This window comes from Artemia franciscana, chromosome 17 (genome assembly GCF_032884065.1).
Source record: "Artemia franciscana chromosome 17, ASM3288406v1, whole genome shotgun sequence".
Lineage (NCBI taxonomy): Eukaryota > Metazoa > Arthropoda > Branchiopoda > Anostraca > Artemiidae > Artemia > Artemia franciscana.
The window spans coordinates 10,222,848-10,248,219 of record NC_088879.1 but is presented as its reverse complement, the minus strand read 5'-3'; the positions used below and the strand labels follow the sequence as shown (position 1 = coordinate 10,248,219).

The window sequence follows — 25,372 nt, the reverse complement described above, 5'->3', positions numbered from 1 at the left end:
TAGTTAGTTGTATAGAACAAATTTCTAGTCCCTTCTAGAATAAACCCTCCCTCAAAAGCCCTATTTCGCACAAACAAGGCTATCTGTACAAAGGATTAGAAATATTTGCTGAAAATTACACTTTTTCTTTTCTAGGTATGGAAGCTAGCTGCAAAAGATATGATACGAGCCACCATTGCTGGGGCGTTGTCAAGAAAGAGGGGCCAGTAAGTCAAATTATTTTTCGTAGGATAACAGTAATACCATAAACTCGAATTACGAAGGCTATGTATCTACGCAAGGCTTTATTGGGGGGACGTATAAAAGGATGAGCTATCGAAACATTTGAAAATTCCGAAGAAAATGGTGAACATTTTAGATTCCGAAGGGGCTGGAAAGTCACCCCCTCCCCCCATATATGCTCCTCGTGAAAATCTGCGTCTTCTATGTTTAGGCTGGTAGTCCTATTAGTTAATTGATGATGGTCGTGCAAACTTTTCATATTATTAATTTCCCTGCATTAAACGCCCAGATTTCGAAGGGGCTTGGACATGAACCTCTCCCTCACCGCTTATGTTCTTCGGGAAAGTCTATCTCTTCCACGGCTAGCCTGGTGTGTGCCATCAGTTACTTGATGAAGGCCCTGTAAACTTTTGATATTGTTACTTTCCCCGCGTTATACCTCCAGAAACAGAATTAAGAGAGTATACTAGAATAGGATCAAGTTCCGTTGTGTATGCAGGGTTACGTAGAGGGGTGGATATATTGATCTGTTATTACGGGGTTCCTGGTTTGTCCCCAGTATGAAATTAGAGCTTTTTCAGCATTTTTTTTTTTTTTTTTTCAAAATTTCTTTTACAATCGTAGTTTGGCTTGGTTTTTAGTTTTGACAAATTCGACTTCTCTCAAAAAGAAAAGTTAAAAGTAGGATTTCAGCTCTCTTAGGCTAAAGCCATTTCTAGGCATTCTTCTATGACCTTAGCTAGGTCCTGTTTAACTCGTAAAGTCTAAGTTCCGAAGTTCACCCTTACTTTTAAGGCATGAAAACTTATGTCAAAATTTGGTGATTTTTAAGAAGTTCTTGTCTACTTTTGCTTGGATTTAGCAAAGATATGAAGCTGAAAATGCTTTAGGGGCCTCATTTAGTCTATAGATTTATTTCTGCCATCAAGGTCATTAAAGGTCAGTGCCCTTTGGAGAGGGAAGGGGTAGAGGTAAACACTTTAAAAGACTTTCATGGGGCGTCATTTACATTTCCACGTAAATCAACGACTCTCAAAGATAGAAAACAGCCTTTCTTCTACAATTGTGCCAAAAAATTAAGTGAATGCCTCTTAAATATTTAATCCTCCTCTCCTCCTTAAAGACGAGAGATCACCCTCCACAGCTTGGTCATTAACGACTTGACTCATAGGTAGTGAATCCAGCTGAGAATAGGGCTTAGGGATAGAATTTGTTGATTTCCAAATTTTGTGAATGTCATTGCTATAATCAAAACGTTTATTCACGTATCTTTAATATTTTTAAGTTTGCGTAATTTAATCTAACTTATTAAAAAATTATTCAAAATTCAGAGAGACCGGTTCTTCCTTCATAAGTAGTAAAATTTTGATAGACAAATGACACTTGGTGAAGGCGTAGAGGTCTTATAAGTGCTCCAGGCATCGGATGTCCTTCTCGAACTTTCCGCAGTTTAGTTCATATTACACAAAAAAAAAATACAAAAAAATGATCATGCCGTTTTCCTATTCAAAGCGCTCCCAAAAGTAATAACCATCGCAGTAATCCCAGCAATTGGATATTTTCTAACTTTCCCAGGGCATTTTCATCTTTCTCCGAGAAATTAAGAATCATCTGCAATACCCCCCCCCCCCCACCTCCCAATAAAAAAAATCTAAATAAAAAACTGTCAAAAATGGGATTTTTGAAGGTCAACGAAAATACTGAAAAACCAAGCGAATATTTCGGGAGGACAACCGCCTCTCTTCTCAAGTGTGAACAAAAAAATTCGAGGAAAATGCGAAACAATGTGTTAAGACAAAGAAAACCAAACAACACGGAGAATCAAAGTCAAAAACAAACCAATAAAAAATAATAAAAGCCAAAATTAGAAGAAAGATCAAATTCAGTAAAAACTAAAATTAGAAGAATTAAAACCATAAACCTATCACCAAAGGTAAGTCACTCACCAATACCCACTACTAGCAAAAAAAACAAAAATCTTTTACTGCTATCTTTGGATACTAGTATTTTTTTTCTTGTGGGCCTTAAAAAACCTCTCTTTTGATCTCTTTCCTTAGGGTTTTATGCAATGGCAGGCCAATGGGGTTTATGGAATTGAGCCCCCCCCCCTTCTTAAAACTTCCATTTTTAAAACGACACCGTTTTTAGGGGTTTTTAGGCAATTTTTTTGAAATCCACTCAAATTTCTTTTTCAGAATATTTTACTACTAAAACCAATTTAGATAATAGTTACCATTCGTGAATCAGCAGCTAGAAATAGCAATTTTTTCAACTTACCAGTTTTTTTTAACGTGTTTTTTAGTTGTTGGCTATTAAGGGCCGTGGTTCGTTCTTTACATTTTATTGTGTTGTTAAACGTTCAATTTTATTATCCGTACATATGTTTTTTTCTATGTCATAATAAAAAAATTTAACCGTTATTAAAATATTAAAAACTAAACTATTAAAACCTTATTAAATAAAAAATTATTAAATTTAAAGTTGATTTTATTAAAATCAGAATCAAAATTGTATTATTAAAATGATTTCAAATTTTATTATTAAATTTAATACTATTAAAATCGTTATTACAATATTAAAAACTAAATCCTAAAAACTTTGGAACTTCTAGTTCCGAGTTCACATCCGAAAGCCTTTATCAACTGATTAAAAAAAAAAGAAAAAATAGTCACAACCATTAAAACGTGCAAGAAAATCTTATGAAGAGATGAAGAAAAGAGATAAAGAGACATAAAGAGAACAAAAGAAAAGGGAAAAACGAAAAAAATATTTCACTGACTGTTTTGATCGGCTTATACCAAAAGTTAATTTGTTTTAAAGTATTATACACTAATGCAGAGGGGTTTTGCGGATTGGGCTCAAGGCCATGGGGCATTCATTGGGCTCGAGGCATTCATGGGGGGATTTGACCCCCCCCCCCCAAAAAAAAGAAATTTGTCCGCCTTGCCCGACTTTTCTTACGCATTTAAACAAAACTTTGATACGATTTTAAAGTTTTTTGTAAACCTTAAAATTTTGGATAAGTTGAATATTTAGAAATTTTTTTGACACTTTCTGGAATTGTTCAGGAACTAGATTTACTCAGAGACATAAATCTAGCCAGTGGTGTTTACACGTACTTTGTAAATTGAATATTTAAATAAATAGAAATACAAATACATACAAATATAATATATTATAATAATATAAAAATAATAAATATACAATATAAATATAAATAAAATATATAATATAAATAATATATAATAATATGTAATATAAATACAAATAGCCCTGCCATTTGAAGCATTGTGACAAAAGAACATTAAACTTTTTAATTCATTACGTTAAAGATTCTTTAGGAAATTTGCTAAATAGTTCGTTTTTGAATTGCGTTAATAAACTCTAGTGTTTGGACGTTCATCTTCGAAAACAAAATAAAAAATTTGAGCCGAGGTGTGAAGGGTGGTAGGTTAAGGGGTTATCTTAGGATCATAGTCTAGACTGTATCAAGGGGCTTCGGTTATGGGGTTTCCCCCCTGCTCCTTGTAAAGAAAAATGTATAAAAACAAATTTTGGGTATGTTTATTTGGTCATATTGGATTTTAGTCCCCAGGTTGATAGAAATAGGGAAAGGTGGTATACCAGCCTAGGTAAATTTGGTATCAGAAAAGAAAATAGTAATGGTAGCTACAGATTGCTGCAACTTTGTAAGAATAACAATCTAGTTATAACAAATGCTTTTGAGGGGGTGAATTTGGTTTTTTCATTTATAGGCGTACAACAACAAAGTTGATGTCTAGAAAGTATGAAACCAAGAAAGGAAACGATATAATAAATGAAAAATAAAATCAAGTAGGTGAGAAAATGAGGATTTCGTCAGCCAGTAGCAAAATAAGAAGACACAAGCAAATATTTCGACAAGGACCTCCGCCAATTCGTCCTCAGTGTTCATAAAAATAACAACAAAAAATCCAATCTTTTGAAGTGAACTTCACAAGAGGAGAAAAGATATTACTTTCCTCCTCTTGTTAAGTTCACTTACAAAGGTTATTTATTTTATTTTGGAGCCACATTTCCCAAATCAAATGAAAACGACAATGAAAACTGAAGAACGATCCAAATATTAATATAAAGGCAAAGAAATACTAAAGAAAACTGACTTGTTTGTATGAATACTTGAATTATACAGGCTTATCTTAGTTTTGACAATTTTTTTGCAGAAACTAAATTTCAGCTGGGGTGGGGGCAAACTGAGATCGGTGGCCGACTTGTGTCTTGACGGGGCAGTTGAGCCCCTCTCCCTGCCTCATAGCAAAGTATGCCACTGATATGTTGACGAGGTCAAATTTAGGTAAAATTCAGGTTTACCTACTTTTTACTATCTTGGAAAGGGGTTAGGTTAGGAAAATGAAACTATCAGCAATGATTCCAAGGCCAAAAATATACTCTGGGAAGGTATTTTCAAGCTGCATGTTAACCCTCTTCTGACTTCTAACTCTTAGAAATTTGCCTACTTGACAGGTTGTCTGTTGAAATTTTGGCAAAACAACATTTCACCTTAATTTTTAGTTACCAGTTTCTTTTTCTGTTGTTTTAGTTCTGAGAATGTATTTCCTGCTATTTGAGTAGAATTTCAAGGGGATTTTCCTCATGATTTTTCCCATTTCAATGGGGATTTTTTTTCGAAATTTAGCAAATGAATCTGCAGATCTTCGAAACCTCATAAATTGGGATTGAGCAGTTACGAAGCTGAAATTAATTTTGTTGTGCTTCAATTAAGCAGAAGATCTGTTTTGCAAGGTTTCACTTTCGTAACACAAATATTTTTAAAGGTCATCAAAGTTCACTGCTCTCTAGAGGGAGAAGGGGTGGAGATTGGTGTTTCAAGATAGGCCTACCTTCCCTGGACATACTTTGGTGTGTATATTTATTCCAGAAAGTTTAATTTTTCCTAACCTAACCCCTTTCAGATAGCAAACAGCAGCTAATCTAGAATTTTATCCGAATTTATTCTCTTTTCTTCATTCGAATTTATTTTCTTTTCTATATTCGAATTTATTCTCCTCGTTTATATTCTATTCATTTTCCAGTATATTCTTCATGTTTTCTTCTCTTAAATCAGTTGTACAAGGGGCTGTAGCTCAGTGGTAGAGCGTTCGCTTTGCATGTGAAAGGCCCGGGGTTCGATCCCCCGCAGCTCCAAATTTTGTAGAAGCTTAGTTGTATTCGGATCACAGTATAAGTTAAGTTTTATAAAATCGACAATTATGGTAAACTTGAATAGTGATAAAATTACCGTGAATTGGGCAATTTCTATGGTTGCAACAATAGCTTGAACCTAGTAATGAGCAAATCACATTCCAAAGTAGCCGAATTTATGCAATCTTCTTACGTGGCTGAATAGTTCACACTAACTTTTGCCACCGTTTTTCTATTACTAGCTTTAAAATTTAACGCGAGGTCATTTTTGACTGCGATAAGCCCCAGGAGTGAAAAATTTGGTCGAGAAGTGACCTAGTATTGGTATTTAATTAAATGTAGATTTATCAAGGGAATCTGTCCGTATTACCACAAAAGCGAACTGAGAGGAGAAAATCTTCATTTCGTGATAACAAGGAGGGGAATTTAAAATTCTAACTTCTTTTTTAATTCAAGTGACATTTTCTCCTTATGCAAATTTAGAAGAAATGCAAATTAAGATTTTTGTTTTGTAGAGGCTTAACGGCCTGCCATCAAATTTGCGAATATATTTATTTATTTTATTTATTTATTTAGGCTGTCGAAATGATATTCCAGGATTGTGCTGTTACAACGGGGCTGAAAAACTGTCAAATAGTTGTTTCCGAGTATTGCTATGGCACAGAGTCGAATAAATTGATATCATTACTATTTTTGGTATTATACTATTATATATTACATTTTATATATTTATTATATTATGTATTATATATATATACTTATAGTGGGTACTTCGGGCTACCTTCCCAGGACATACTTTGGCCTGTGGACCCATCCCTGAGGGTTTCATTTTCCTAACCTAGCCCCTTTCCGGGATAGCAAGAATTCAGTAAAGTGCCGAAACCCTATAGGCAAGTGTGTATTCTCCTGATGAGCCCTTGTGTTGGGTTGTTGCCTCTGAATAATTTGTCTTTTTTTAATGTTTTTAATATTTGGTAAATGACGACTTATACTTACTTACGACACGACTGCCTGTCAATGGATTATTCTTTATGGTTGATTGTGTATGGCTATGCTGTTTGACCTGTGTAATTGTATGGATGAGTAGGGTTAAGGCCTTATTCAAGTGCTGGTCTATATTAATCACTAATGTAGGAAAACAGTCTTCCTTTTCTCCTTCTGTCCTCCTTTTTTTTTTTTTTTTTTTTAATGTGTTTGTGCTGTTGCATTGGTGATTTCTCTTTTCATTATAAATCTTGTGCTGGGAGGGAGCTGTCAGTATCAAAGACATAAATTTCAGACCTTTCAACTATGCTAAACGAAATGGCTATCTTAAAATTTTGATCAGATGTGTTTTGGGAATTGATGGGCGTGGGGGGGGGAGCTTGTTGCACTCCGATCACTTCTGACTAATAAAAAAAAGAACTAGACCTTTCAATTTTCCATTGAATGAGGCTTTTCATAAGTTTCTAAGACAACAAATGACCATCTCAAAATTTCTATCAGATGAATATCGGTAAACTAAAAGGCATGGTGGGGGGGGTATTCAACCTTTGATCACTCTCAATTAAAAAAACACAACATTAGAACTTCTGATTACCAATCCAATGTCCAATAGCCCCCCTCCGATGTTTAAATTTAGGCCTGGCAGCATAAAGTGTCTTCTGATTTATCTAGCTTCAGAACTGTGCATAAGTAGAGGCCTAATAGGAGCTTATAGTTTTAATTTTTCTTTATTTTTGTCTGGAAAGGAGACAAATATTTTTTAGCCCCTTCCCTCTTCCATCCATGTTAAATTTGATTTTGCTTTTCCTCAGACTCTCCATTACTTTACCCAAAAGTACATGAACGTCTAAACTTCACCTCCCAAGCTGTCCCCAATATACTGCAGAAATGATACTCTGATGAAATTTATGCAGATAATATATTTCAATAAATCTCTCCCTTATTCCTGAGTAAATATTCAAAATCTACTCGAGTCCTTATCCTTTTCAAAATGCTCACTCAAAGTTTAAGATCAATCTCTTTAACCATTACATAGATATTTTAAATGATTCCTCAAATCTGCCGTAAACTAAGAAGATACTATAAATAATCCATTGCATTTCTTGTATCAAAAAAATATGAACCATATATTGGAAAATTCAAAATACCACATACCTTGTGACAGCGTAGTGGATAACGCCGTGTCTCTTAACCAAGGGTTTTCTGGTTCAATCCCGCGTTTCACAAGGAAAATAATTCACTAACTCACTAAATAATTTTTTTGAGAATTCATAACTATGTAGATATGATAGATATGATTTTCGCACTATTTTTGAACAATTGGCTGTCTCAAAATTCTATTGGATGTTTTTCTGGAATATAAGGCGTAGGCTGGAATATAAGGGTATTCATAAGTTTCTAAGACAACAAATGACCTTTTGCTGTTGGGTTGTTGCCTCTTTGCTGTTGGGTTTGCAGTTGGTTTGTTGCCAATTATTTGTCTTTACTGTTTTTATTGTTTGGTAAATGATGACTTAAACTTATTGACGACACGACTGCCTGTCCATGGATTATTCTTTATGGTTGATTTTGTATGGCTATGCTGTTTGACCTATGTGATTGTATGGATGAGTGGGGTTAAGGCGTCATTCAAGTACTGATCTATATTAATTACTAATGTAGGAAAACAGTCTTCCTTTTCTACTTCTGTTTTTTTTTTGCGTGTTTACGCTGTTGCATTGGTGATTTCTTTTTTCATTATATATGTTATGTATCATATGTTATGTATTTTCACTATTGTATGATATTCATGTAATTTGGGTTTGCTTTTTTTGTGAAGCGGGGTGGTTTTTACAACATTATTTTTTTGGGGGGGATTTGTATAATAGAAAGCAAATGTATGAGAAGTTCAAGCATATTAATAATTTATGTTTTGGATTTCGGTTAGTAAATGGTGGCCAGTTCACTGCCTATTTTTATCTTATTAAAGCTCTGCATTATATGACATATCACCCCTTCTATTCATCCTAAGATATTAAAATAAAGACCAAACTCTTTAGAAATATTTGAAATTTAATGAAGGTCCGTATAAGTATAGACTTAAAACTAGGTATATGAGTCGAAATACCCCTTCAAATGTCAGAAAAATCATTTAAAATAAATAAATTTTTGAAAAATTGTTAATAAGAGAAGGTAAATAATTACGTTTTTTTTTCTAACTGGTATAGATGGGCTTCTGAATGTTCATTTTGAACAAATGGAATGGCATCGTTTTTTTTTTTCAACATTTACTAATAATATAGTGGAAGAATTAGACATTCGCACCACTTAAGTTAACCACGGAAACGGAATGCAACTAAAATATCTCTTCCGAATTTCTCCACTTCTCGATACCAACTAGTCACAAAATATAGTTATGTTTTTGTATAGGGGCTGCATATATTTGTCCATAAAATTATATAAACTGCTATATATACCGCTGAGGATTATTTTGATACATGCCATCCTATCATATTTCAATCATTAGTTTTTTTATAAATCAAAATTTTTACAGGACAATTCTCTTACTTAATGCTAAATCTGACACGATGCTTTAAATTTTATTTTTGTGGTCAAGAGACATATCAAGATTTAACCGTTTAAATTGAATCTGAAAATCTCAAGATTAAAAAAAAATTAATTAGAAAACTACCACAGCTCAAAATCTTGGTAATTTAAAACCATCAATTTATATGCCTATTAAATACAAAAATAACAAACACATAATCAATTATTTTTTTAAGAAGTATTTTGACTCATATGCTTCAGAGTTTAGACTTCAGAGTTTTCTGACGATTTTGGTCTTTATTCGAATATTTCTAGATGAATAGAAGAGGAAATTCTAATGAAGAACTCTAACCTGGCACGACTAGCCATTATAAACGTTATATACGTATAACGTTATACGTATAACATTATAAACGTTAGCCGAAATATTGAGGTAGACATTGACCGTGTACTAAATAGAAAGGGCGGAAGTAGAAATAAAGAAATAGGATTTTTCTTATAAAATTGTGAATCTGTAATTTCAGCACAATATATCGAACTTTAAAAGTGGAAAGATACGCTATGTTGTTATGAAAAGTCAAATTTTGTTAGTAAATTTTGAGATTTCTTAAAAGTTGACACGGTTTATTAAAACACTATTTTTAAAAAGAACTAGTGATTAATTAGTGCTTTATTGCCTAAATTAATTAATTAGTGCTTTAATTATTTAGTAATTAATTAGTGCTTAAAACCTTCGTTTTGAAGGTCTTCTGTGTATTTCTATGTATTTGTTCTGTTTTTCTTGTTACATCCCTAAAAGAACTAGTATTTAATGTTTAGTACATCTTTTACAAATATACAAATTGTATCTCAGTCCTCACTTCCTATTCTTCATTACTATCATAATTATTAAGCGATGCCACATAGTTAGGCGACATCCTAAATGATTTGACCTATACAAATAGTGACTAAGAATGCATAACCCCAAAGATGGTTAAAGAAAAATTCTGTTCTGACAGTACAAAGCTTAATTCACTCGCTATAGTGGGCAGAAGTGTAACGATGAAAAATTATGTAGAAAATATTAAATATCATATTTTTCTTATAGACGGTGAACGGCTTTTCATATTTTTTTTTTATCACGGGGTAATTTTTATAACTTACTATTTGTTTGTGTCAATATTTTATACCATTTTAATTTCAATAGATTTATAAAATTTATAGAAGCCTCACTAGATTTTAGATTAAATATACGACCATTTCTACTACCTACCTACGACACATAATTGTGGAGGCTTCCTTTAAATTGCTGGTATTTCTATATTTGCAAGTTTATCGAAGCAACCTATTATGCACCCTCGCTAAAGGAAATCCTGGATCCGGCCCTGAATGGGGTACTTGCGTTTTATAGCGACCACACCGAAGAAGTGAAGTTCGGTAAGTCCTAATGAAATATACCAAAATACAATTCTTTAGCAACAAAATTATGGAAAATGCACTGAGAATTATGGAAAGCAGGCCACCCAGGACACATTATATTAAACGCCTAATCTAACCATCTCTGTATATTAAATATTTAATTAAAATATACCTGCAAAGTAGTTTCTCTGACACAGGCTAAGCTGATTATATCGGAGTGGACACAGAAAACAAGTTTCATTTTTAAATAAGGTAATTTGACACCATTATGTGCATAAAATAAAAAATTGCTTTCCTTGGTGTCTCCAAGACTGTGAAATTTGAGATTAATGGTAATCATCGAAAGTTTTTAGCATTAGAAAATTCAAATGAATAGAAAGGGTGGAATAAAAATGTTTGCAATTATATTGATCTCAGGCGCATCTTCGATCTCATAAGTTGTTAGTAGTAGTAGCAGATTTTTATAGTTTTTCATTTTTCAGGAGACCTAAGGAAATTAGTCTTATCGATTCTGCCGTTGGTATTCAGCAAAGCAGTCGCTTTAGTTTTCTAACGGAAGAAAACCTTGGAAAACCGGTTGTGCGGCTTTGAAGCCCTTATTAGCCCTTTTAATTGATTCTACTTACTCTTAGGTGCTTTTTCCAGGTACCTTTTGTTTTCATTGTATTCAAAAGCCAGGAGTTTCAATCTCAATAATGTTTAAAATGTTTTTTAAAATTATTTTTGATATTATTATTATTTAAGTGATTATTATAATTATCGTATTTCAAACTAAACATATAATAATTATTTAAATATCATTTTTTAAATCGAAAAAGTTGACTATTAAGGTCGTAAAGGAAATTCTTAGCATTAATTCTCGAGCTTTTTTGTTTCATTTTTATTGTCTACTTTGTTTCGAATATTTTATTTTTCTTCTAAGCATGTATATCATTTAATATCCATTTTTAGCCTAAGTGCCTATTTACTCGATTAAGCGTATTTATGATTTTCTCACAATTCATTTTATATCGAATTTTCTTGTATATTTTATTTAGTCAATTTTGTTTTATCAGAATAAATTTTTGTTCCAACACGTTTTAATGAATCCAATGATATAAGTATTTTTATCCTGTCCATGCAATTTGAGCTGCAAGATTTTGATAAAATTTCCATTGAAAGCGAAAATAAAGGGTTTTTACCTTAAGGGTTTTTGGGACTCTTAAACACTTTAGAAATTATAATATTTGAAGTTCGGTGTACACGGCTTTTTTTATATTGATAATGCGTTGAAAATTGTTGAAAAAAGGACAATTTTCCTATTTTTTAGGCAAGTTTAGAATCTACCCTAGAAAAAGTCAAAGTAAAATCATAATTCTGGCTTGTGAATGAATAGAGCTGAGAATATTGAATCGAATGAAATAAGTATTTTATCTCCTTTTTGTGCAAGTTAGGACTGCAAGATTGAGATAAAATTTCTATTTGGAGGGGAAAAAAGGGTTTTTACCTTAAGGGTTTTGCGAATCTTAAACACTTTAGAAATTAGAATACTTTTTATGGTGTACACGGCTATTTTTCAGCTTGATATTGCGTTGAAAATTGTTGAAAAAAGGACAATTTTCCTATTTTGTAGGCAAGTTTAGAATCTACCCTAGAAAAAGTCAAAGTAAAATCATAATTCTGGCTTGTGAATGGATAGAGCTGAGAATATTGAATCGAATGAAATAAGTATTTTATCTCCTTTTTGTGCAAGTTAGGGCTGCAAGATTGAGATAAAATTTCTATTTGGAGGGGAAAAAAGGGTTTTTACCTTAAGGGTTTTTGGGACTCTTAAACACTTTAGAAATTAGAATATTTGGAGTTTGGTGTACACGGCTATTTTTTAGCTTGATATTGCGTTGAAAATTGTTGAAAAAAGGACAATTTTCCTATTTTTTAGGCAAGTTTAGAATCTCCACTAGAAAAAGTCAAAGTAAAATCATAATTCTAGCTTGTGAATGAATAGAGCTGAGAATATTGAATCGAACGAAATAAGTATTTTATCTCCTTTTTGTGCAAGTTAGGGCTGCAAGATTGAGATAAAATTTATATTTGAAGGAGAAAAAAGGGTTTTTACCTTAAGGGTTTTGCGAATCTTAAACACTTTAGAAATTAGAAAACTTTTTATGGTGTACACGGCTATTTTTTAGCTTGATATTGCGTTGAAAATTGTTGAAAAAAGGACAATTTTCCTATTTTTTAAGCAAGTTTAGAATCTCCACTAGAAAAAGTCGAAGTAGAATCTTAATTCTGGCTTGTGAATGAATAGAGCTGAGAATATTGAATCGAATGAAATAAGTATTTTATCTCCTTTTTGTGCAAGTTAGGGCTGCAAGATTGAGATAAAATTTCTATTTGGAGGGGAAAAAGGGTTTTTACCTTAAGGGTTTTGCGAATCTTAAACACTTTAGAAATTAGAATACTTTTTGGAGTTTGGTGTACACGGCTATTTTTAGCTTGATATTGCGTTGAAAATTGTTGAAAAAAGGACAATTTTCCTATTTTTTAAGCAAGTTTAGAATCTCCACTAGAAAAAGTCGAAGTAGAATCATAATTCTGGCTTGTGAATGGATAGAGCTGAGAATATTGAATCGAATGAAATAAGTATTTTATCTCCTTTTTGTGCAAGTTAGGGCTGCAAGATTGAGATAAAATTTCTATTTGGAAGGGAAAAAAGGGTTTTTACCTTAAGGGTTTTGCGAATCTTAAACACATTAGAAATTAGAATACTTTTTGGAGTTTGGTGTACACGGCTATTTTTAGCTTGATATTGCGTTGAAAATTGTTGAAAAAAGGACAATTTTCCTATTTTTTAAGCAAGTTTAGAATCTCCACTAGAAAAAGTCGAAGTAGAATCTTAATTCTGGCTTGTGAATGGATAGAGCTGAGAATATTGAATCGAATGAAATAAGTATTTTATCTCCTTTTTGTGCAAGTTAGGGCTGCAAGATTGAGATAAAATTTCTATTTGGAGGGGAAAAAAGGGTTTTTACCTTAAGGGTTTTGCGAATCTTAAACACATTAGAAACTAGAATACTTTTTGGAGTTTTGTGTACACGGCTATTTTTTAGCTTGATATTGCGTTGAAAATTGTTTAAAAAAAGGACAATTTACCTATTTTTTAAGCAAGTTTAGAATCTCCACTAGAAAAAGTCGAAGTAGAATCTTAATTCTGGCTTTTGATCTGAAACTAATGAATCCAATGATATATGTATTTTGTCCTTTTTGTGCAAGTTAGATATGCAAGATTCCTATTTGGAGCGAACATATGCCTGAGGAGTTTTTGCGATTCTTAAACACTTTAGAATCTATCCTAGAAAAAGTTAAAATAGAATCATAACTCTGGCCAATAGCGGATTCAGGGGGGCCAGGAAGCCATGAGCCTCCCAAGATTTTTTCCCGTGCCCTCTTTCCCTCTTTTTTCTCTCTTTTTTAGAATAAATTTGTCAATTCGGTCAATTATTGGCACCTATTCACATTGGGCCCCCCTCAAGATTTTGCTCATTGGCATCCTTGTCACATTGCCCCATTCCAAGATTTTGCCATAGATCTGCCCCTGATACTGGCTTGGTGAATCTGTCGGATTGGTATATTGGAACTTTGGCGTACACACTTTTTTAGATTGATGAGGGTGAGATAAAAACAAGCACAAACACAAAGAGTCAGATACACAAAAATATACAGACAAATATAGAGAAAGGCAAATAAACGCTCAGACACACACAGAGACATGCAAACACACGGTCAGACAAACAGGCACGGTGAGGGAGAATTAAAAAACACACACAAACACAGAGTCAGACACACAAACACACAAAAACAAGCAACGAGACAGGCAAACACACACTCAGACACACACAAAGCCAGGCAAACACACAGGCAAGGTGAATGAGAGAGAAAACAAAAACAAATTCAAAGATTAAGACACACAAACATGCAATGACAAAGACAGAGACAGGCAAACACACAGTCAAACATTCAGAAACACAAGCAAGGAGAGAGAGAGAAACATAAAACAGAAACAAATACACTGAGTTAGACGCACAAAGACAGGCAAACAAATACTCCGGCACACAAATACTCAGACACAAACAGAGACAGGCAAACACACAGTCAGACAAACAGGCAGAGTGAGAGGGACAAAAAACAAAGATGAACACACAGAGTCAGACACGCAAACACACAAAAATAAGCAAAGAGACGGGCAAACTCACACTCGGACAGCCAGACACAAGGGCACGGTGAGAAAAGAAAAAACAAAGAGTCAGAAACATGAAAACACAAACATAAAGACAGGTTAACACATGCCCACACACACATGGACAGACAAACACATAGTCAATCAGACAGGCACGGTGAGAGTGAGACAGAAAACACGCAGAAACACACAGAGTCAGACACACAAAACACACAAAGACAAACAAAGAGCCAGGCAAACACACACTCAGACACAGATACAGAAAGGCAAACACACAGTCCGACACACAGGCACGTTGAGATAGAGAAAAAACACGCATAAGCCCACAGAGTCAGACAGACAATCAAACAAAGACAAATAGAGAGACTAGGTAAGAGAGAGACAAATACACACACAAATAGGCAGATTCAAAAACAAACACGCAAAGGCAAACACAGACGCTGGCAAATACAAAATCAGAAAAAAGACACACACAGAGACAGGTAAACACATAGTCAGACACGCAGGCACGGTGAGAGAGAGAGAGAGAGACATAAAGCACACACAAAACACAGAGTCAGACAAACAAAGATACAGGCAAACACGCATTCAGACACAGACAGAGACACAGGCAAACAAACAGACACTAAGGCACGGTGACAGAGAGACAAAAAACACGCAAAAACACATAGAGTCAGACACACAAACACAGAGATAGGCAAACACACTTTCAGACACCTACAGAGACACAGAAACACACGGTCAGACACACAAGCACAGTGAGAGACAAAAAAATACGCAAACACAGAGTAAGACACAAAATCAAAACACAGAGACAAAAAACACACACAAAGACGCACACAGAGACAAGAAAACATACAGTGAGACACGTGGTGAAAGAGAGACAAAAACACACACGAACAAACAGAGTGAGAAACACAAACACACGAAAACAAACACAGATACAGGCAAACAAACACTCAGACACACACAGAGACAGGCAAACACACACTCGGACACACACAGGGACAGGCAAACACACAGTCCGACACACAGGCAAGGTGAGTGAGAGAAAAAACACAAACAAACTCAAAGACTCAGACACACAAACATGCAAAGACAAACACAGAGACAGGCAAACACACACTCACCCAAATACAGAGACTCGTGCAACCAACTTGTCGCAGCCCGGTTACGTACACCATGTTTTAACAGCTAGAACAAAACGTGGTTCGTAAGGGTATTTCAGGCAAATTCGCTCCGTTTTATAAGGATTCAGCCTTTTTCTTACATGCTAGTATGTTAGGTTAACCTAACCTACACAAGGTAGGTTAAGGTTGCAAAAACATGAACCAAAGGACTTAAGGTATGATTTCTTATAAAAAAATATCAGGAAAATGTCTTGGGGAATCATTAGGGGATGCTAAAGGGTGCCAGAGGGTCTTTAATAGTGTGACACGATGTTATGAAATGACCTGGCGCATCATGGAGGGTCAGGTTGCAAAAACATGAACAAATGGATTTAATTCATGAATGCCTTAGGAACGATAATATGCATCACCGGTGTCCCCAGGGCCAGCCACATATTTCCACGGTGGCGGGAATCGCTCTGAAAAAATGTCCTGCAGCTCAAAGTCGGGATGTGTTAAACGAATTTTTGCGGAGGGGGACTGAAATCTAACACCCCAGTTAAAGAAATGGGTCATTTTCATTAAGACCTCTCAGAAATGACTGTTAACATGATTTAAATTTATTTCTAACAGCAGCCCTACCCCTCTGGAATTGTTTGCTGGGGTTGGCCAGCCACAATGTCACGATGGCGCTAATACGTATAGTCTCCGGTCAAAGAGACATAGTATTTACATTAAAAACTATAAGAAATACCTCTTAACATGGCTTACATTTATCTCTTTTAACCCCCCCCCCCTCTGGGACTGCTTGCTGAGAAGGCCAGCCACATATTGTGACATTGCCGTGCATATGCATAGTCTTGGGTCAAAGAAACGTGGCATTTCCGAAAACCTCTCAGAAATAAGCGAATACTAAAATGGGTCTCTTTATCTTGCAGGTTGCATCTAATAGAGCAATAGAAACGATGCATTTTCGTTAAGATCTCTCAGAAGTACCTCTTAATATCCTTAAATTTATCTGTAATAACAACCCTCCCCCTCTGAAATTGCTTGATAGGGTTGGCCAGCCACATATTGTCACGGTGTCAAAGTCTTGACTAAAAGAAACGTAATGTTTTCATTAAAACCCAAGAAATTACGGAATGCAAAAATGTGCCTCTTCCACTTGCAGGTACATCTAATAGAGCAATAGAAACGATGTGTTTCCATTGTTACCTTTCAGAAATACCTCTTAACATGGCTTAAATTTATCTCTAATAACAATTAAATTTATCGCTAATAACAAGCCCCCCCCCCTCTGGAATTGCTTGCTTGGGAAGGCCAGCCACATGTTGTCACGGTGGCGTGAATATGCATAATCTTGGGTCAAAGAAACGTTAAAACTTCTCGGAAATAACTCTTAATACGGTTTAAATTTATCTCTAATAACAACCCTCCCTTCTGGAAGTGGTTACTAGGGAGTTGGCCAGCCACAGAGTGTCACGGTGGCGAGAAACATGCACAGTCTTGGATCAAAGAAACGTATCATTTTCATTAAAACCTCTCAGAAATAACCGAATGCAAGAATGTGTCTCTTTTTGCAGGTGCGTCTAATAGAGCAATAGAAACGATGCGTTTTCATTAAGATCTCCCATAAATAGATCTTAATATGGCTTAAATTTACCTCAAATAACAACCCTCCTCCTCTGGAATCACTTGCTAGGGTGGTTCAACCACATTTTAAACATCATGAAAGAAAATGAAATTTAAAAAACCCTTGAAAGAAAATGACATTCTGACGAAAATACGCCTTGAAAGAAAAAATTAAATCCTGAAGAAAAATTAAATCCTGAAAAAAATCTTTTAAAGCATTATGCTACAATCCACATGTTAACTGTCATTATGTAACACTCCATGTATGCACTGCCATTACGTAACATCCGATGTATGCACTGCCATTATGTAAAAATCGACGTGTGCACCGTCGTTACTTTACACCCACGTGTACCCCTCTCAGTTATAGTCGAGGATTCCCCGCTTGACTAGCGGACTCTTACAAGGCCTATTATGTAACAACCCTAGACGTCCTGAAGTAACTAACACATGCGTCCTGGAGAAAAGATTCCCTATTACGTAAAAGCATCTGCACCTTGCCCTAAGGGAATCGCCGTTAAGCTTCTTCGTCATCTTAAGTCATAAAAGGAAGAAAAGAGTAGCGGTTATAGACCTCGTGGAATCCATAGGGAGTTCACTACTAGTATGGGAGGAAGGTGGCAGAAATTTATTTCAAAATCTAAATGGGGCGGGGCAAATTTATTTATTTTCAATTTTTTCAGTGAAAATACAAATAAAAAATAAATTTGAAATAAAAATACGAAAGAAAGAGGTATATTTCATAATGTAGAACGACAAAATGCCAGATCCAACTGACACCTTTGTTTTTGTTGTCTCTGAACGTTAGAGGGATTTTTTATTTACATCTTAATTGCCTATTGTTGAAGATTTTCTTGTCCTTGTAAGTCATTTGTTTCAATGGACTGCACTTTCAAACAATATTTTCAGTCGTCTTTCGAGTTAATTTTCAGAATTGTGTTGCGAGAGCAACACTTTGGTATTGTCGTGTTTTTTTTCCTAGCACCCCGATTTCAGCTTATTCCTGAAAAGAAGTAAGGGTCTAACCTCTGCAGTTTTTACGAAAAAGTGTGGAACTTAGGCCAGATTGATGAATATGAAAGCATTTTAGAAAGCATCATAGTGCTCTTGCCAAGGGCCAAAAAGGATGGTTTTTGCTTGTCCTTGAGCCAGAGCCTATAGTGTGTGAATTGACTTGGAGTTTTATAGCCTATATGAGAGAGAACTATCTAAAGTTATGCAATCAAGCTTTCATTTCATCAAACCATATTTCTGCTTTCGAGTGGAAAGATCCTTTCTAGCAGGCAAACAGACAGACACCAGTTTCAAATTGAAGATGGACTAAAATCTACGAGTGTTAAATATATGTAGCAGTTACCCGGCCCCACAGCAAATACATCTTCTTTGAGTGATAAATAGAAAAATTTACAGAAATAAAAAAGTGGGAACCGAAAGTGCTGTCATCTATTCTTTCTATCCATTTCTGTTCGTGATTTTAGGTGATTTTATCATTCGGTTTTTCACACTTGGGATTGCGGTAGAGAAATGGTATCAGATGTACCTCTTAAACTTTAAAACTTCTCTCATTGCTAAAGAAATTAGAGTTTATCCTTTGCTCCATTCTAAGTGATGAGGTTAGAAACTTAGCCTAAGGCAAAAAGTCAACTTTTGAACTAAGATAGATAGATTTTTTCGACGGCAGCCGATAGCTCTTGATGAGCTGATCAAACTATATGTCATCCATTTTTGATAGAAAAATTTCTTCGTGAAATTTCTTCGTGAAAAGGGGCTGACAACTTCAGTTGTAAGGTACTCACTGAAACCAAGTTGGCCGATACCAATTGTGACACATATATGGGAGTTTTAAGCAACGGTTGGCTGTTAGCTCATAATCATCTTCGGCAACGAGGGGTTCGCAACTTTTGCAAGACTAATTTGGTTCCAGTGGTAAGACATGTAGGGGACTTGTAAGTAATAATCGGCTTTTAGGCTACAATCATCTTCAGCGATGAAGGGTTTGTAACTTTTGCTAGTTCCAATGAGGGGTTTGTAACTTTTGCGAGTGGGTGTACATAGTATTTATTTTAAGATACTTACAGATTAACAACTTCAGCGTTTAATCGAAGCGAGGAAAAAAAACCAAAAGGTTGCTTTCGCAACACTTTACTCGGCAAAGCCGAACAAAGGTTGCCACAACACCTCACGTTGCCCATGCAACGTAGATCTAGTTCAAACTAAAAAAAATATAAAGATTTTATAAAAATCATCTATTTTGGACTGTATTTGGAAAATTTTTGGTTGTACCTTTTTATTCGGAAAAATTTCGGAGAAATATGGAACAAATCCGCTTTCTTAGGTTGGATGATCCTGCGTAAAGTAGACCTAGTTTAGTTTGGAAAAATCTTGGTAGGCTAGGTAGCCTAGTCGAATTTAATCTGACAATCTTACTGGCCACGAAATTCTACTTTCTTTACCCCAGCCTGCAGTTTAAAGTACCCGAAAAGACAAGTATCCATCAATTTTTGGGTCAAACAAACTCATAGAACGGCATTGTTTTTTTGTTTTGTTTTTTTTTCCCTAAAACAGCACCAGTTTTCGCTCTTTTAAGCTTTCTATGCTTTTTCGTTTAACCTTCGATTTAAATCTCAGACCAAGGTCTGATCTAAGATTTTTTCTGGGGTTGGGGGAGAGGCTATAGGAGGAATTTTCGGTGGGCGGTCACAAAAAAGTTGGGAAACACATAAAAAACTTATCTATACTCATTTTATTACGTTTTTACGAGTCAGAAAAAATTTTCGGGGAGAGGGGGTAAAGCCCTCAACTCTCCCATGGATACGGCTTTGTCTCAGACTTCCTTTGGCTTCACGACTCGATATCTTTAGTGTGCAAAAATTAACCTAGTAGGCCGTGCAACCCTCTGTTTAAAAAAAAGTGCTTAAAGCTATAGCAAAACAACTTTTATTTGTCTAAGTATTTAAAAACTAGATTTCAATAGCTGGTAAGAAAAAAATTAGAGGGGCACTTGGTCCCGACTAAAAAGTCTCATTTTCGGCACTTTGTTGCCAATGAATTTATAAAAAATTGCAATAGTTCCTTGTTCTTTGTTATTCACAGACCATTCACATCATTACTTATTATTTGTGGTTTTATTATTTGCAAGTGACACTTTAGTAGTCGTGAGAATTATAATTAATTTTGGAGGCACTGACATTAATTTTAATTTCAGCGGAAATATGATGTTTGCTATGCTCTTATCGAATTTTGTTTGTTTTACACGATGCAAAAAAAAAAAAAAAAAAAAAAAAAAACGCTGATGCAATAAAGCATCATTAGCAGTTTTCATTGTCTCGCGACAATGAAATTAAAATAGTAACCCTTTGGCTTTTGGCCATTTAGATTTTCGGCTTAATTTTCAGTAAAAATGTTGAACTCTAACAGTCCAGACTGCGGTTGCAACCCTGTGTTTCATAACCTAAATATCAGAGAAAAGTATATTTTAATAGAATTGAAAGTAGGACTCTATTAAATTACTTATTATCTGTGACATGGTAACATGGCCACAAAGAAACAGTTTACCTGTAAAACACATTACGGCTCAAAACTTATTTTTTTTTTACTGGCTTGAAATTTTATATCAAAGAACCAATCAAGATTTACCTCTCATCTACCGGCCCAGACTTAAAATGGCAGACGAGGGCAGTAAAAATTGTGGGGACATACTCTTATCAAATAATCTTATGGAATCATGTAGTTGGATTGCAAAAGTACGTCACAGTAACAAACGGATTGAGTTAAAGTACAACTTTTAATATGGAAGCATAGAACAGTTAAAGACATCTCTCTTTTTCTGTTTGGTTTAGTTGTATAGTTCGTGCAGCCAAAATGTTCTGAAGGTACCGTTGTTTGAGTGAAATCAGCCGAAGGTAGAAATTCAGAAAAATTCTTGGGCAAATGCACCATTTACCATTTTCACAAAATTTTCACAAAATTTACCATTTTGACTCTTTCTCTCAACTCTTCTTTTTAAAAACAGTAAAAAAAACTTTAGCGTAAAGAGCAGGGCGTTGATGAAGAAGCAGTCCCTTTCATATACGAAGTAATTTCTGTTCGTTTTAAGTTTTAATGTCGCTCCTTACTTTCAGTTAAAAAACTTGTTTTTTTTATTTTAATTTCTGAACGTTTTTAAATCAATTCATGTTTTGACTTTGGCTCTCCGCAGAGGAATAATTAAAATGAAATTTGCATATTTATTTTTTTTGGCTAAATGGCTTTCTCATAGTTTTGATCGGATGATTTTGAGAAAAAGGAGCGGGGGAGGAAGCCTAGTTGCCCCCCGATTTTTTGGTTACTTAAAAAGGCAACTAGAACTTATAATTTTTTACGAATGTTTTTATTAGCGAAAGATATACGTAACTTGTAAATTAGCTTACGCAACGAACTTTTGTGTTCTCATGTTTTTAGTACATATATCAAGGTTCACCCCCTCGTCAGTACCTTGCTCTTTACATTAAAGCTTGTCCCAATTCATAAAGAATGACAATTGTCCCAATTCATAAAGAATGACCCCTGAATCACAAAAGCCGTAGAATAAATAGATGAAATTACTAAAAATACTTTAGCGTAAAGAGCGAAGTATTAGGAGGAGGTGAGCCCCTCATATGCGTAATAATTTCTGTTCGTTTTAAGTTTTAATGCTGCTCCTTGCTTCCAGTTGAAAAAAACTTTTTCATTATTTTTTTTAAATAATGCTAGAAAATCCTGCGCTCCTTCATGGAAACTTTCTTCCCCCATGATAAATTCCTCGACAGAAAATTCCCCCAACATATTCCCCTCTTCTCAAACCCTCCCCCAACCAAAAAATTTCCCTGAAAACGTCTGTACACTTCCCAATAACCATTACTACATGTAAGCACTGGTCAACGTTTGTAACTTGTAGCCCCTCCCACGGGGACTGTGGGGAGTAATTCGTCCCCAAAGACATAGTTATAAGGTTTTTCGACTACGCTGAATAAAATGGCTATCTTAAAATTTTTGTCCGTTGACTTTGGGAAAATAATTAGCGTGGGAGGAGGCCTAGGTGCCCTCCAATTTTTTTGGTCACTTAAAAAGGGCATTAGATCTTTTCATTTCCATTAGAATGAGCTCTCTCGCAACATTCTAGGACCACTGGGTCGATGCGATCACCCCTGGGGAAAAAAAACAAAACAAATAAACACGCATCCGTGATCTGCCTTCTGGCAAAAAATACAAAATTCTACATTTTTGTAGATAGGAGCTTGAAACTTCTACAATAGGGTTCTCTGATATGCCGAATCTGATGATATGGTTTTTCGTTAAGATTCTGTGACTTTTAGGGGGTGTTTCCCCCTATTTTCTAAAATAAGGCAAAATTTCTCAGGCTCGTAACTTTTGATAGGTAAGACTAAACTTAATGAAGCTTATATATTTAAAATCAGCATTAAAATGCAATTCTTTTGATGAAGCTATTGGTATCAAAATTCCAGTTTTTAGAGTTTTGGTTACCATTGAGCCGGGTCGCTCCTTACTACAGTTCGTTACCACGAACTGTTTGAAAACACAATCGAGAAGTGAAGTTTGGTGACAATAAAATATGATGAAAATACAATACTTTATTAGCAACACTCTGAAGCTCCTTTGTGAATTATTAAATTGGGAGCTTCGGCGTCGGCTGACCTGCTAAAGTTTTGTTGTTATTACTCTTTACAATAACCACACTATTATTACTCTTTACAATAACTTTTTCTTGTTGGAATTCTTCAGCATAGCGATAGGTTAATCCAATGATTGTTTTATGGGCGCATACCCACCACCACCCCCCCCCCTCAGAATGTCGATAATTGCGCTAATTACGGTGGTAGTAGTCCAAACAACACCATCGAGGGAAACCAAGTCTTTTTGGTACACCCCCAAACACTAATTCTCTATTTATCCCTGAGCATAGCCATGGGTGCAATCACTGATTTTTTAATTTTGGAACGCTTCCTATTTTCTTTAGATAATTTCAGACGGATTTTTCAATAGAAATCAAATCGATAAAAAGAAACAGGGAAAATAAGAAAGAACACATTTTGCAAGTTTTGATTATTTTATTTATTTATATTTTGACTGTGTAAATTAGAAAACATATTGGATTGAAATATATTGAAAACAATATGAAAATAATTCTAGTAATTTTTTGTTAAAAAAAAAATTTCTTGGAAAAAATCTTTGGTGTAAGATTCTCTATTAGAAATCTTTGAACAAAACTATTGTAAAATTTTCTAAACCATTATTAAACTTTAATATCATTTTAGGATTGATTTAGTCAAATTTGTTTCAAGATATCAGTCATGATATCATTCCTTGTTTTTCTAGTTGGAAAAAAATGGAAAAAAATCATGTTATAAAATTTCCTTGCTGGAAAAAGTATTTTTGGAACGGAAAATTTTGTAAAAAAAAAATCTCAGTAGGGAAACTTATTTGCTAGAAAAAATGTTTCTCGGAAAAAAATCTTGGGTGTAAGATTCCCTTATTGGAAATCTTTGAAGAAATACTATTGAGAAATTTTTATATTGGAAAGAATACTTATCGGCAAAGCTACTTAAAAGGGACAATCTTTTTTGAATAAAATATTTGTTGGTAAAAAGGAATAATTAATCTGATTGTCAATTAATTTCTTTGGCACCTGTTTACAAAATTCAAACAGTGGAGATAGCAGATTTGGCTTTGGAATAAGTCGTAATCAAAGCGGTATCCAAGATTTTTTCTTGGGGTAGGAGGGTACACAAAATTAAATTAAAAATAAACCAAAAAATTTTTCATATTTGAATTTTGGTATATTTTTACGAATCAGACAATTTTTTAGGGGGTCAAACCTCCCCTGGGTATGACACTGGTCATGATACAAAATACCCTGTAGTCTTACATTTGTTTGGTACAATATTGATTTGAGGCAGTAGCCAAAATAGACTGCAATACAATTATAGATTGCTATTAAAGGATGTTTCAAAAGTAATTTTTGTGTTTCAATCCTTTCCTAAGGATTCGAAAGCAACTCTCCAGGCATGACAGCAAGCTGTGTACAAAACTATTTGGTTTAAATGGCCTGCATCTAGATTGGTGCCACTGTTTCCACTAGTTCAAACTTCCCCAGAAAAAATGAGTTTGCCACAATTTCCACGATAAGAAAATGTTAGAAAAATGGCAATTCGTTTTTTTTTGTATTTTAGTGTTTGTGCGTTTATTAACGTTTATGTTGGTAAGATTCCGTAGAAACCAATTTTCTATTGGTAATTTCTTGAATCGAGGAAAAATTCGAGAAATTTGTAAAAATTCAAGGACGGCATCTACAAACCAATTTTCTATTGGTAATTTCTTGAATCGAGGAAAAATTCGAGAAATTCGTAAAAATTCAAGGACGGCATCTAGAAGCCAATTTTCTATCGGTAATTTCTTGAATCGAGGAAAAATTCGAGAAATTCGTAAAAATTCAAGGACGGCATCTAGAAACCAATTTTCTATTGGTAATTTCTTGAATCGAGGGAAAATTTGAGAAATTCGTAAAAATTCAAGGACGGCATCTAGAAACCAATTTTCTATTGGTAATTTCTTGAATCGAAGAAAAATTCGAGACATTCGTAAAAATCCATGGACGGCGTCTAGATGTATAACGAAAGGCAAGTTGAGATTATTAGGTCACTTTTTACATATTTAGAATTGCACTTTTTTGAAATCCTGCTCCAACCAGGGCGTCCTTAAACAAGGTGAAAGAGGCTATGCAAAAAAATTGAAGCAGAGTTTGGAGCTTTAAGGGAGAGAAGAGAAGGAGGATGTTTAAGTTGAAGGTGATGGAGAAGCTAAGAAAATGCATAATTAGATGGATAAGATAGATCGATAAATAATTTTATTGAACAAAAAATACAGAACATTTTGCTGCGCCTGCTAAGGAAACTCCTGAGCGCTCGTTGGCAGCAGGTGGAAATATTCTATTCTAGATATTCTAAAAAAAAGTACTATTTCACATTATTCTACATGGTAACAACACTAAATCCGTACGTATACAACATTCATCCTACTTACATAAAACACATACGTAAATTCTATTCTTTTGCAAGAAAAAATCTTT

General features: G+C 34.5%; 1 protein-coding gene and 1 non-coding gene across 5 annotated transcripts in view; both read left to right on the top strand.

Annotated features, from left to right (window-relative positions):
- LOC136037823 (uncharacterized) overlaps window positions 1–25,372 on the top strand; it is a 111,627-nt gene that overhangs the window by 60,434 nt on the left and 25,821 nt on the right. For 2 of the 4 annotated variants that reach the window (XR_010620047.1, XR_010620046.1), the window contains exons 11-12: window positions 136–206; window positions 10,794–10,956. Coding sequence is in view for 2 of the 4 variants with exons in the window: in XM_065720658.1 (XP_065576730.1) it covers window positions 136–206; window positions 10,794–10,902 (180 nt within the window). In the remaining 2 variants the exon portion in view is untranslated. Of the gene's footprint in view, window positions 1–135; window positions 207–10,793; window positions 11,386–25,372 lie in introns of those variants that run through there. The other 2 variants (XM_065720658.1, XM_065720659.1) reach the window with 2 other exon arrangements.
- Window positions 5,335–5,406, top strand: Trnaa-ugc (transfer RNA alanine (anticodon UGC)). The gene has a single exon. It is a non-coding gene; the product is annotated as a tRNA-Ala (tRNA).